The sequence below is a fragment of the Acartia tonsa genome, chromosome 14, assembly GCF_053477335.1.
Source record: "Acartia tonsa isolate MP-2025a chromosome 14, ASM5347733v1, whole genome shotgun sequence".
Lineage (NCBI taxonomy): Eukaryota > Metazoa > Arthropoda > Copepoda > Calanoida > Acartiidae > Acartia > Acartia tonsa.
In genome coordinates this window covers 42,041,081-42,054,111 of record NC_137273.1, presented here as the reverse complement: position 1 = coordinate 42,054,111, position 13,031 = coordinate 42,041,081, and the positions used below count along the sequence as shown (strand labels likewise).

At 32.9% G+C, this 13,031-nt stretch overlaps 1 protein-coding gene across 1 annotated transcript; it reads right to left on the bottom strand.

Moving 5' to 3' along the window:
- Nucleotides 1–1,614: 1,614 nt before the first annotated feature.
- Nucleotides 1,615–11,672, bottom strand: LOC145305488 (uncharacterized). Its single transcript, XM_080147107.1, has 4 exons — nucleotides 11,591–11,672; nucleotides 3,373–3,498; nucleotides 2,424–2,613; nucleotides 1,615–1,680 (listed from the first exon to the last, which is right to left on the bottom strand). Exons 1-4 carry the CDS (start codon nucleotides 11,665–11,667, stop codon nucleotides 1,615–1,617), a joined length of 459 nt encoding a protein of 152 aa, XP_080003233.1. The 5' UTR covers nucleotides 11,668–11,672.
- Nucleotides 11,673–13,031: the final 1,359 nt, after the last annotated feature.

Below are 13,031 nucleotides of genomic sequence, written 5' to 3'. Positions count from 1 at the left end.
TATCAGCAAGCTGCGCCATCTCTATATGGCAGTTAGCCACACATGTGTGGGGAATTTATCCCCCTGCACGGCGTCCCGGTCACTTGAGACAATGCCGAACTAGAGCTGAGCTACGATAGCCCTTTGCCGAGCCCTCTAACAGAACCATCCCATGTCATTGAGAAAGGGACCCACTGGGTAGACGCCGCGGCCATCCTGGCAGAGGACACCTTCATCAACAAACAACCTTGTCCTTCCGGACCCATCCAGGGGTGGTCCACCGATGCCAATCCTGCAGGGGAGCTTTTCAGGAGAGGGTGGCTGCAGGGAAACACACATTCTGCAGGCTGGACAAATATAGCAAAAGATGCATCTACATTTCATATTTACAGTAATATCATCCAAAATGAGTAATGAAGCTGTTATTCTGTAAATTCGGATTTGCCTATTTTTATGGTTCACAGTTTAGCAAGAAGCGTCCTGAAACCGCTTCCCATGCCAATGTTAAGTATAATGGTAGCAAGGACAAGAAGCCTAACATAAAATGTGTTGTTAGCAAATGTAAAGAGAAACATCCAATTTTCAAATGTCCAAAGGTTAAGAAAATGGAGATTCTTGACAGAAAAAAGCTGGTTGCTCAACATAGTCTTTGTGAGTTGTGTTTGAATACTGGTCACGCCATTGACATGTGCACCAAGCTAGAGAGGCTGGGTACGTCTTAACTCTCATTACCCCTGAGGAGCTTCAGTATACATGTCCTGTTTCTTGTTCCAAAACCGTCACTTCCTACAAAGATGACTCTGAGAGCACGCCGTTACGTCTCTGTGCTAACAGTTCATTTTCCTAAAGGAGCCACTCTCAATAAAATTATGGTAGGCAGCCCCACTCACTTATGCAGGAACTGTTCTTCAAATTGGGTCTTACAAAGTTTTATAACAGCATCAAAGCCACGCCTTTTGATTCTCATTTGAATTGTGTTTTCTTTTCACCTGTTCCTGAGGGACCTCTGGCAATCTAAATTACAAGAGTTTTGAATTTTGGAAAGTTAGCTGCTGGCAAATTGGCAGTGAAATCGCTGAAACTGACCAACCATGTGTTTGGATGTAAATCTATGGATGAAGTCAAGGCGTTATTTGGCATTAATAGTGTTAAATGTAGTGATGTTGTTGCTACTCTGGAGAAACTCTGATGTACCTACCTACCAAGGTGAAGAATTTGTTCTGAAAGTTTCTGTGGCAGTTAATCTAGATCTTGATAGTTACATTGATGATGTCATCATCAGTGACAATTATGGAACAGACACTTCAAAGATGATTAAGGAAGCAGGTGATATAATCAACAATGGATCCTTTCAGTTCTAGAAGATTATTTATTCTGGAGATAAAGAGGAACCTACTAAAGTCCTGGGTGTTATGTAAAAGCCTGCCACTGATGTGTTAACCAGAGTTAATCAGTATTGTAAGATGAAGGGCAAGTAATTTTTTTTAATGGGTTTGGGTAATAAATGATCAGCAGGAGATGGGTTTTTTTTTTTGGGGGGGGGGATTTCTTATTCTAATTTAAATTAGTTTATTATACAAATTGACAATATGCATATTAAAATCAATTATTGTAAATGAATGGTTTTAAAGATATTTATGGTAAACTTTCCTTAGATTTTCCTTTGCCTCCTAAAAACTGTTTAGCTTTCTCTTTCAACTCCTGAATAAAGCAAAGTATTAATCCTCAAAGTGTCTTTTAACCACATAATTTTTTGGGTTTTGAATTTTATTTTTCATACAAGTAGGTTATTTTTGGTACTGGGTAGTCACTCAGGGTATTGCTAGTTTAGGCCCAGGCATAAAGAATTATGGTAGTATCAAACAAAATTTTAAAAACTGTGATAGAATTCTCTCAAATGATTTTGGAAGAGGTCATGAATAAGGCAACAAGCATAATAAATCCAAAATAATATTTGATGACCAATTAAGGTCGTCTTTACTGCAAAGCATTGCCCCACAAAATCACTAAAATATCAAAATATTTTTTCAAATGAATTACATTGTTGGTATAGCTTGAAAGGGGTAGTCGTGCCGTTTTTGAGGTCAAGAATTGATTTGAGGGAAAAATTAATCAGAGTTTATCAATTATGAAAAAAGATGATTGAATTTATTATAAATGTTAATTATTTCAGTCATCAAGGGTTAAACATTTTTTAGTATCGCTTTGAAACTGATTACAATCTGATGGATTACAACCGGTTCTCAGCAATACTGAAAAATTATGTATAGCATCGTATTATATTCAGTGTTCTACGAAAATAAAAATATGCAATCCTAAGATTAAAACCATTTTTAGACTGTGCCTTCAGCATTTCAGGGCTAAAAAAAGTGGTTTTAATGTTATTATACGATGCGATAAATAACTATTCTTCAAGAAATTTTGATTTCAAGTTAATTACTTACTTTTCTTTTCTTTTTGGTAAGGTAAGCAGCAGTTTCTTTCAACACCAAACTGGAAGCTTTTATTTGAGGTATTCCAGAGCCCTCGGCCACAATCTCTAAAAATCTGCTTGCACGGTCAGAATACTTTGGAGCATTTTCCTTTTTTTGTGAAAAGTAATTGTGGATCTTGGAGAGTAGTGAGGTTTCTGGTCTGAAAACAAATAAATAATAAGTTTATCAATAATTTTTTAAAAAGCTAAGCTGTCTATAATTAGGGTCAGTCCATTCGCCAGTCTGTATTAGATAAATCTTATTGTTGAATTGGGCATGTTAGAAATGTGCTATCAATTTCAAACTTTGAATGATGATTTTAGTAACAGTTATGTATGATATTGGAAGGGTAGTAGCTCTATAATTGTTACAATAAAGATTATTGGCTTATTTGAAAAAAAACATCCATAACAGTGAAGCTTTGAAACTGTAGGACAAATAAACATTGACACTTGTAGAGTGTCAGAACTGAATAATCAGAATATCAATGTATATTAGTCGAAACAAAATTGTTAGTAAATTTGTTTTAAAAATTGATTAAATACAGGATATTGGTTTTAGGACATACTCACAGTTTTAGGACTTGATTATAGAGATTCTTGGCTTATAAATTGTACTTTGTTGTCCTAGGAATCAGAATTCCAAAAATCAATGTGGATTATCATATCACATTGTTTGTTAAATAAGTTAAAAGTCAACATCTTTAAGATGGATGTAAGGACATTCTAATAACAATATATTGTACCCAACTACTACAGTAATCACCATGCAAAGTTTGAAATCTATAGAACAATTCTAACATGCCTAAATTAATGAAAAAATCTATCCATCCCAGATGGACGGACAGATGTCAGACGGATGTAAAGACTGACCCTAATCATAGAAAAGATTCTCTTTTAATAAAATGGGAGAATGTTACTTTGAGTCAAAGTCCTCTGCTTGGAGAGCAGCATCACTAATTGATTGGTCTATTCCAGCCACTGACAAAATTGTTTTTGCAGCTCTTGCTCCAGCCATAGATAATTTATTCTTGTTAGCAGACATCCTAAAAAATTTCAAATATTTAACAAATAACATATTTTCCCGTATCGCTTAAAAATTGATTATTATCCGGTGAATTAGAAACGGTTCTCAGACATACTGAAAAATTATGTCTAGCATCGTCTTATATCCAGTTTTCTGTAAATAACTTAGACCAATTATTATATTAGTTTTTCTTTTAGTAATATTGTGGTATTCGGCAACCGTGAGCCATGTCTACGGCAACCCTGACCTGGGTTCGGAGAAGGGCCGAGGGCCCTCCCCCGAGTCCTGGGGAAGGGGTCAGCCGACCCCCTCCCTATGCCTAAAATTAATGATAGATTCTGACAGCCTTATTATGGTTAAGCTGTATTGTTAATTCCCCCCACCCTTTCCAGGGATGGGGGATCATTATTGCCCAAACTGATTATTGTATATGTATTATATTGATTCTGTTTATGATTACTTATTCCAATCTGTGTATTTATTGTTTGTTGTATATAACTTTAGTAAACCTTAGACCCTGAATAAAGGAACAACTGAATAGACTCTGTTTGTTACTTAGTGATTGCTAGAGAAGCATAGCTTCTCTATAATATATGTGTCCATGTCTGTTCGCACTGCCGTAGTCATTTGAACTCGGTGTCTGCCATTTAACCAAGGCGGATACCACAATATCTTATCAGCATTTCACTCTCTTATCTAATTGATTTTAAAAAATAAATTTTAACTAAAATTCTTTACCAGAACTATCAACATCTCTGTGTGTTTCAAATCTTTAAAACAAGGATGACAACATCCATAAGTAGCAAAGCTAAAAATTTATGGATAAATATCCAAAAATATCATAATAAAAACATTAAACTAAAAAAATCATGAAACCTTGTAAGATTTATAACGTGAAAATCTAGAAATCGATCTAGCACCTCAACCAATATACAAACGATCTATGATTATGTAAATTGTCAACTAGTCTAATCCCTAAAAATATCATCTGTCTATCTCCAATAGGAGTAAAAAAATCATGAAAACTTAAAAATCTAAGAATCGAACTAGCAACCCAGCCAGTAGGAAAATCTCAATAAAACTCAATATGAAAGTATTCAATCCCTGAAAATTTCAGCCGCCTATCTTCAATAGGAGTTGAGAAAATCATAAAAAACTTAAAAAATTTTGGAATCTATCTAGCACCCCAATTATTTCACAAATCTTAATGAAACTTGGTGAAAATATGAAGAAAGCAATGATGTGTCTACTACATATTTAAAATATTAAGTATTCCAAACCCTAAACGTATCGTATTTCGAGAAAAATCAAAAGGGAATTTAGAGACATGATAATATTGAAATTGGGGAATATTAATTAACGTCGCCAAGAATTCTATTTCAAGAATATGATATATATTCCCATCTCCGTTCGTTCACAAATAGCTCCCTATTTATATTTTTCTAAATATTCAAATTTCTTAATATTTATTTACGAAGTGCTTCGTAAATAAATACTAGATTTTGAAAAATAATAAATTTTTACGTTGTATATTTCTATTTCTGAAATAAATCACGCAATCTATATTTGACTTTCAAAAGTTAAGTTCGTTAAATATTAAAATTTAAAACAATTCTGATATAAAATTTACCAAATATTAGACTTTTAGGTTTTTTAACACTTCAAATTATGAAATTTGTTTTATTAAGATTATATATGATAGATGCCTATTGAGTATAGGACCTGTCAAAACATAAATACAAGGATATTTCAATTGGTTGGTTAAAACTAGCAGTGTCTTAACTTTTCAACCAAGTGATGATTTTAAATATTATCATTGGGTATATCTAACATTGTCTCAAATAAAGGTAAAAGTTAATTTTTGTTTCTATAAATGCTCATATTTAAACTTCCTATTGTAAAGGATTATAGGGGGTGCGGTGTTCACAGGGATTTTACCCCCCCCCCCCCCATATTCGATTGAATATGATTTACTTTACAGTTTACTACCATTCTCTGACAAAATAATAAAAAAGGTGAAACAAGGCCAATAAAATCTAAAATATTACATTTATATAGTTCATAGAAGCGAAGCTCCTCTATAATTAGGTTTAGCCAGTTAATCATTAAACAGCTTCCTTAAAATTAAGTTATCCATCTTAGGTAAGCTTCATATAGGTCCCCGTATAGTTTAAGGGAAACCATAAGGGATAAGACAATGAGCGATAAATTTATTTACATCCCCAAAGATTGATGCTCAACTTAATGAACAAACCATTAAAGTCCCCAAAGTTGTTAAGCCAATGAATAAGTAAACGTTATCATAAAACTTTGAATTGACAAAATTGTCCTATAGGAAGAATTATTAGGGGGGGGGGGATGTATGAAGTGAGAGAGAGTGAGTGTTTATTTAACTCCTCCCCCCCCCCCCCCAAGAAATGCTAAGATTGCATTCCTAAGATACAGGGATAGAGCAATAATTCAGACCAGAAAATTGTAGACTGATCATTAATGATATTGTCTTCCTATTGAAAACTTCGGATCATGTAACTTGTAGATGCAGCGCTGCACTTACAAGTAACATGTTGTTAAGCCATCAAATAAGAAAATATTATAAAACTTTTGGGATTAGTGTAATAAACATCCCATTGTCCCCTATCTCTTTGAACTTTGAAAAGTATATTTGATGAAAATCTTCGTAAAAAAATCCGACATAAATCTTTAATAGTAACCTTTTTATAGACGAATGTTAGGAGTTATACATTATAGAATTGTAGAATAGCTTTGCTATTAAAAAGTTAAGTAGTATGTAGTTGAAATATTGAGAAGATAAATAATATCAATGGTCAGGTTTTAAGCTAGTTTCTCTATAAAATATAAGATATCCCTAGGAACATGGGACGAAGCTACTAGTAAGTTAGAAAGTTTCCCCTCCTTCCCCTAACAAATTTTAGTTACAAGAAACAAAATCCTTTTAAGTTTTGCTCACTAATTGTTTTCCCCTTTTTTAGTGGCACAGCTGCTCTATAACTAGGTTAGGTCAGTCTAAAAGTCAAAATATCTTGCAATCAATATTAAGAAAAATCAGGGTTCTTAAGAGATAAGACAATGGCCAATAAATTGATGTACATCCTCAACAATGATACACAAAATTACCTTCTATGAATATGTCACTCTCTAGATTAAATAACTTAAACTACAATACACAAATAATCTTGTTGTATGTATTTCTATCAATGATTTTGGATCTAGTCAACCTTGTTTTTATTATTGCATGAAAGGATGGGGGAGGGGAGGGGAGGTCATGTTATAATTATCAAATTACAATATGACGTCTATTTGGGGGGGGGGGGGGGAATGACATGTATACAAGGGTCATTTAATGTGATTTAGATGTACACTTGTACATTTAAATTATGCTTATTTTGATATTCCGACCATAAACACCAAAAATAGAAAGACAGAAGGACATTTCAAAATATAGAGTAGCTTCGAAAGTTTGGAAAGTCAACTCCTAAGTCTAACCCAGAAGAATGAAGGGATAATAAATAAAAGTAAAAGTTTTCCTCCCCCACAATCTACAATACAAAGTAGAATGATGTCTGTCTGTCTGTCCCTTAAGATCTTTGTAACTGCTGGATTCTACTCTTCAGGGAATATACCTACTGGTCCTGTGGTGGTTATAGGCTATTTGTATTGTGTGGGGGGGGGGGACACCATCAACAACCCCCAAAACCTATGTGATATTTTGTTAGCAGAACTAATCAGGGCAAGTTCCAACCTTCTCCCAATCACACCTAACACATGTTTTTGTAGTTTTACAATATACATATACTAGCGGTTACGCCCCTATAAGCCTCTAGGGGTACTTAAGGTAGAAGGGGAAAAAGTCGACCTCATCCCATTTTAATATTAAGTTTTGAAAGAGTAAAAAAATAATATTTTGGGGGGGAAGTTTAAAACCTTCCCAGGACCTGTAAGAAGCTTTACTGTAAAAGAGAACAATACCGGTTCAGCGGTTAGCGAGATCCTTCGGGACAGACAAAAACGCTTACTACTTTATATAATAGGATAATTAAAAATACTGCTCCCCCCCCCTCCAATTATTTATCATTACTTTTTACACTATCTACTTTGAGAAAATTACAAGGATAACAACATCCATAAAAGCGAAGCTCTAAAATGGAATGACTGATATTAACTTTTGTAGAGTGTCAGAACAAATTAAGCATAATATTTTTGGATTATTTTTGACAAAATTATACGTTATTTTTTTTTGTAAAACTGTTAAATACAGAATAATGTTAAAAGGACAGACCTACCGACCCTAAGTATAGAAAAGCCCTGCTTTATAAAAAGTAAGGTTGGACCCCTTGCTCATATCAAAACCTCAACTTCCTGTTGTTGTATTAGTAAAGAAATATGGGAGGGATATTAAATTAATCTAATGATTTTATAAGTTTAAATTTTTAAAAGCGGAGCTTTTCTATAATTAGGGTTGAACCGTACGTCCGTCCGTCTGTACGTCTGAGATGGATAGCTTTTTTCATTAATCAAAATCAGAAATCAAAATACCAAAAATCAGATCAATCAGATGATTAGATCACATAAAAATTTGTTGTTAAAAAAGTAAAAAAATCAACATGGTTAAAATGGACGTACGGACATTTTGGTAATGATTATAGAGTTGCTACGCTTTCTAAATCGTACCTAACTACTAAAGTTATCACCATGATTATTTTTCCATGCTTCTTAGTTAGTTTAATATAATTTCTTGTATTCATTCGAATCCGGTGGATAGGAACCGGTTCTCATCCATACGAAAAAACTATGTCTAGCATCGTATTATATCCAGTTTTCTACGAATATAGAAATGTACAATCATAAGATTAAAACTAGCCCCGAGTTTTAATCTTATAATTGTACATTCTATAACCGCGGAAAGCCGTTTATAATACGATACGAGAAATAACTATTATTGTTCATTTTCTTTAAAGACAAAATTATTTTCATATAATTTAATATAATGTTAAACATCAGTTGATTTTTAAAAGCGAAGCTTTTCTATAATTAGAATCGGTCCATTTGTCCGAGACAGATAGCTTTTTCCGTTAATCTAGGCATGTTAGAATTGTCCTATATATTTCTTGCATGGTGATTTCTGTAGTAGTTAGTTAAGATTGAGAAACTCTATAATCATTACCAGAATGTAAGTACGTCCATTTCAAACATGTTAATTCTTCTACTTTTTAACAACAAATGTGATTTAATTATACGATTGATCTGATTTTTGGTATAATGATTCCTGGGACAACAAAGTACAATATTATAAGAGAAACAACACTATAATGAGGTCCTCCTAAAAATCTGAGTATGTCTATAAACATTATCCTGTATCAAACAGTTTTTCAACAAATTTAATTACAATTTTGCTTTTACTCTTATACATTTATACTCTGATTATTCAGTTCTGACACTATATCAGTGTTAATGTCCGTTTGTCCTACACTTTCAGTGCTTCGCTTTTGTGGATGTTGTCATCCTTGTTTCTATATATAATTTTGTTTGTCCATAAAGCCCATAACAGATTAATTTTTAGGGTGATAGACACGTCCTTCTTGTTTCAAGCCTTTTATAATGACTCATATAACATTTCAGCTTTTTAATTTGAATTTAGGTTGCAATTACGCAGCAGTCTAAGTAATGATTTCTCCCTTCCCCTTCCCTTCCCTACCCCATCCCCTCCCCTCCTAATGAATTATCGAACTAACCACCAAGGGAGTTCACTGTTAGCAATCTAAATAGACCACTATTTCTCCCTTGTCATAATATCCACGTATATATCCTTTTCTACAATAGGCAAATGTATGTGTGATTGTCCAATAAGATCTCATAATTGTCTAGACCCTGCAATAAATTTGTCAGTACTATGTCAACATAAGTACCTATGTAGTTATATTATAAAAAAGTTAATATGTCAATATTATCTTTATATTCTTTTAAAACAGCCTAAATCAAAAGTGCGACCAACCGAAATCAGTTGGTTTAAGAGAACACCAACAAAGTTCAAGAAAAAGGATAAAAATCTAGAATCCAAATGGATAAGTCAATGGCCGAACAATTGATTTACATCCCCAATCATGATATACAAAATTTTCCCTTCTGTAGATTACAATTGGTGTTTAAAACATTTTGACACTAAATTAAATGAATCAACCAATCAAAATTCAATTTATTGTTTAGGTCTTGGGATGTTTTGAAGCAATTTTCTGATTTCCCTAGCTTCAAAATACAAATGAGAAAGATTTCTAGTTTCTACAATAAGAAGAGGCGCTAACATTTAGAAAAATTAGAACTAATACAAGAATGACAACATATATCAAAGCGAACCTCTGTAATGGTAGGACAAATAAACTTTATAATTACTTGTAAGTTGTAGAGTGTTAGAACTGAGGGCAGAATATAAATAGATATAAGGACATATAAGATTTTTAGGACTTGATTAGGGAGATGCTTCGCTTATAACATTACTAATATTATGCATGGTTAAAAACTTAAACATTTTAATAGATATTGAAAACAGAAATATACTTTTAATTTTTCATGACTCTATACATGTTTTTTTTATTATCTTTGTCTTAAGATGTATTATGTGTTAAACTTATAATTATTAAACTTTAAAAATTGTAATTTACAGAAGGGGTTGTGTATGATCATTGGGGATGTGAATCAATTTATCTGCCATTGTCTTATCCCTTTAGATCTCATATAAAGAATACAGGACTACAGCCCCTCCACCCCCCCCCCCCCATCTAAGGTAATATGATATGAGTTGTCCATCTGAAGTCTATTATTAGGTTTTTTTTTTTTTTTTTTTGGGGGGGGGAGGGGGGAGGCTTATGTTCATCATAGCTTAGACATTTTAAAGGCGAGGCTTTTCTATAATTAGGGTTGGTCCTTCCATCCGTCACAAATGGATAGCTTTTTTTGTTAATTTAGGCATGTTTGAGATATCAAGCAGTTTTTTAACAAATTGACTTACAATTTTGCTTCGACTCTTCTGACACTATACAAGTGTTAATATCCGTTTGTCCTACTGTATCAGTGCTTCGCTTTTATGGATCTTGTAATCCTTTCTAAAATTTTCCATGACTGAGTATATACATGTCATACATTTCCCCCCCCCCCCCCATAAAATGGGATTATCATCATCATAAATAATTAATGGGGGGTGGGGGGAAAGAAAGGAAGGGGTTGAACATAGGAATAGTGTGATCAACAGCTCATTGTCCCCTCCCTCCCTGGATATTAATTTTTCCGCCTCTCTTTATGGCTTATAGCCTTATCCTTTTGCAAAATGAGGGTTTTATGGATGTTGTAATCCTTGTTATAATTTTTCCTGACTTTCCCTTTTTATGTTTTAGGTTATGTCAGTCTAAAAGTCAAAATATCTTGCAATAAAAATTAAAAGTAAGAAAAATCAGGGATCTTAAGAGATAAGACAATAGCCAATAAATTGATGTACATCCCCAACAATGATACAAAATATGGTTCTGATATCACAAAAACCAATCAACCAATATTATTTTTTTTTATAATTCATTCTATAAAAATAAAAAACTCATCAATATTTAATTTTTAAAAAAAATTTGTATAAAAAGTAAAAAAAAACACTGAGAAAATATTAGGTGTAGAGGTTTCGTGTTCTTTCTAGACAGCTATATTGGCTATTTTTCCAAATTTTGACGGAACGAAAAAATTTATTGGAAAATATCAGTAAATATTAACTTTCAGGATCGTAAAAATTTAGAAAAGATTTTAATATTTCTGTTTCATGTCCATTTTCAACCCTTTCCCTAATTATTATCAACGACTTTGGACCGTTCGTAGATAGGGGGAATATCTGAGAAATATTGACCCGTGGGTTTCAAATTTCCATCGTCAAAGATATATTGGATTTATTTCAAGTAGACATATGTCTGGAAGAAAGTTAACATATTTATTGCATCAAAATTTCAGTCTTCTATCTTTTATGGGAGAAGAGAAAATCACGTTTCTTCATTCAGTCTCAGACAGTAAATAATATGACTTTTATTTACATGAAAATTAAATTGCTCGCAAACAAAATTCACCTTTCTTTATTTTTTTCTTGATCAGCATCAACTGTTGTTTCTTCTTCCAAGTTGTTTTCATCCATAATTTTATTCATTTTCAATACCTGAAACAAGGATGACAACATTCATAAAAGCGAAGCTCTGAATAGGTAGTACAAACATACATTAACACTTGTATAGTGTCAGAACTGAATAATCAGAATATAAATGTAGAAAAGTGGAACGAAACAAAATTGTAAGTAAATCTGCTGAAAAAATGCTTAAATACAGAATATTGTTTAACATTACTAACATTTTTTGGACGATTATAGAGATGCTTCGCTTATAACAATGTATTTTGTTGTCCTAGAAATCAAAATTCTAAAAATCAGACCAATCGGATAATTCTATCACATAAAAATTTGATGTTAAAAAAGTTAAAAGCAATGATTATAGAGTGGCCTCACTTTCTAACTCGTACCTAACTCCTATAATTGATCTGGTTCTCTTTTACAGGATAGCTTCTTATAGGTCCTGGGAAGATTTATAATTATTTTGTAGGAAGATACAAAGAGAAACCGCCCAAAGAAAAAGATTACCCTACCCCCCCCCCCCAACGAAAAGAAATAGAAACAAAAATTAAAAATGGGAAATGGTCGACTCCCCCCCACACAAAAAATCTCCCTTTGTCAAAAACAAAATGATTTATTTATTCATTTTAAAATATAAAATAAAAAAATTGGGTTGTTGAATTCAACTCGCCCCTTTTTCAAATACCCAAAAAGGCCTCATGGGGTGTAGCCGCTAGTCCTATTATATATATTATTTTTTTGTCTGTATCGAAGGATCTCTCAAACCACTACTACTTTACAGTGAATCTTCTTATAGGCAATGGGCAGGTTTTTAACTATTTGGATAGAGGATATCTACCATCCCAATTAAAAATGGGGGGGGGACAACTTTTTCCCCCTCCCACTATAAGTGACCCTAGAGGCTTCTGGGGCGTAGCTGTTAGTAAAAGTTTAATTTGATAAACCAGATTGAATGTCTGACGTCACAGACTTGGTAGTTCTATGTACATACATATTTACTGCTGTGTGCTACGAGAAATAAATGTTCACCACACTAAGCTACGCATATGATAGCTGATATATTCATACAGATAGAATTAGCACATCCGCTTACAAAAAAAAAAATCAATAAATAAACCAAATTCAATATATGACATTAAAGCTTATGTAAGTTGATTATTCAGTGCTTTGCCATTAAAGATAGACTGACGGACAATATGAATTATGTAATAAACAAGGATGACAACATCCATAAGTAGCGAAGCACAAAAAATCGTAGATTGGAATACGTACAAGTAGATTAAAAGGGTATTCATTAAAATCAAGAATATATTTATTGGATAAAATAAACATGAAAACTTGTTAAATTATGTATGATGACGATGGTCAAAGTAAATTACATAAAAGAT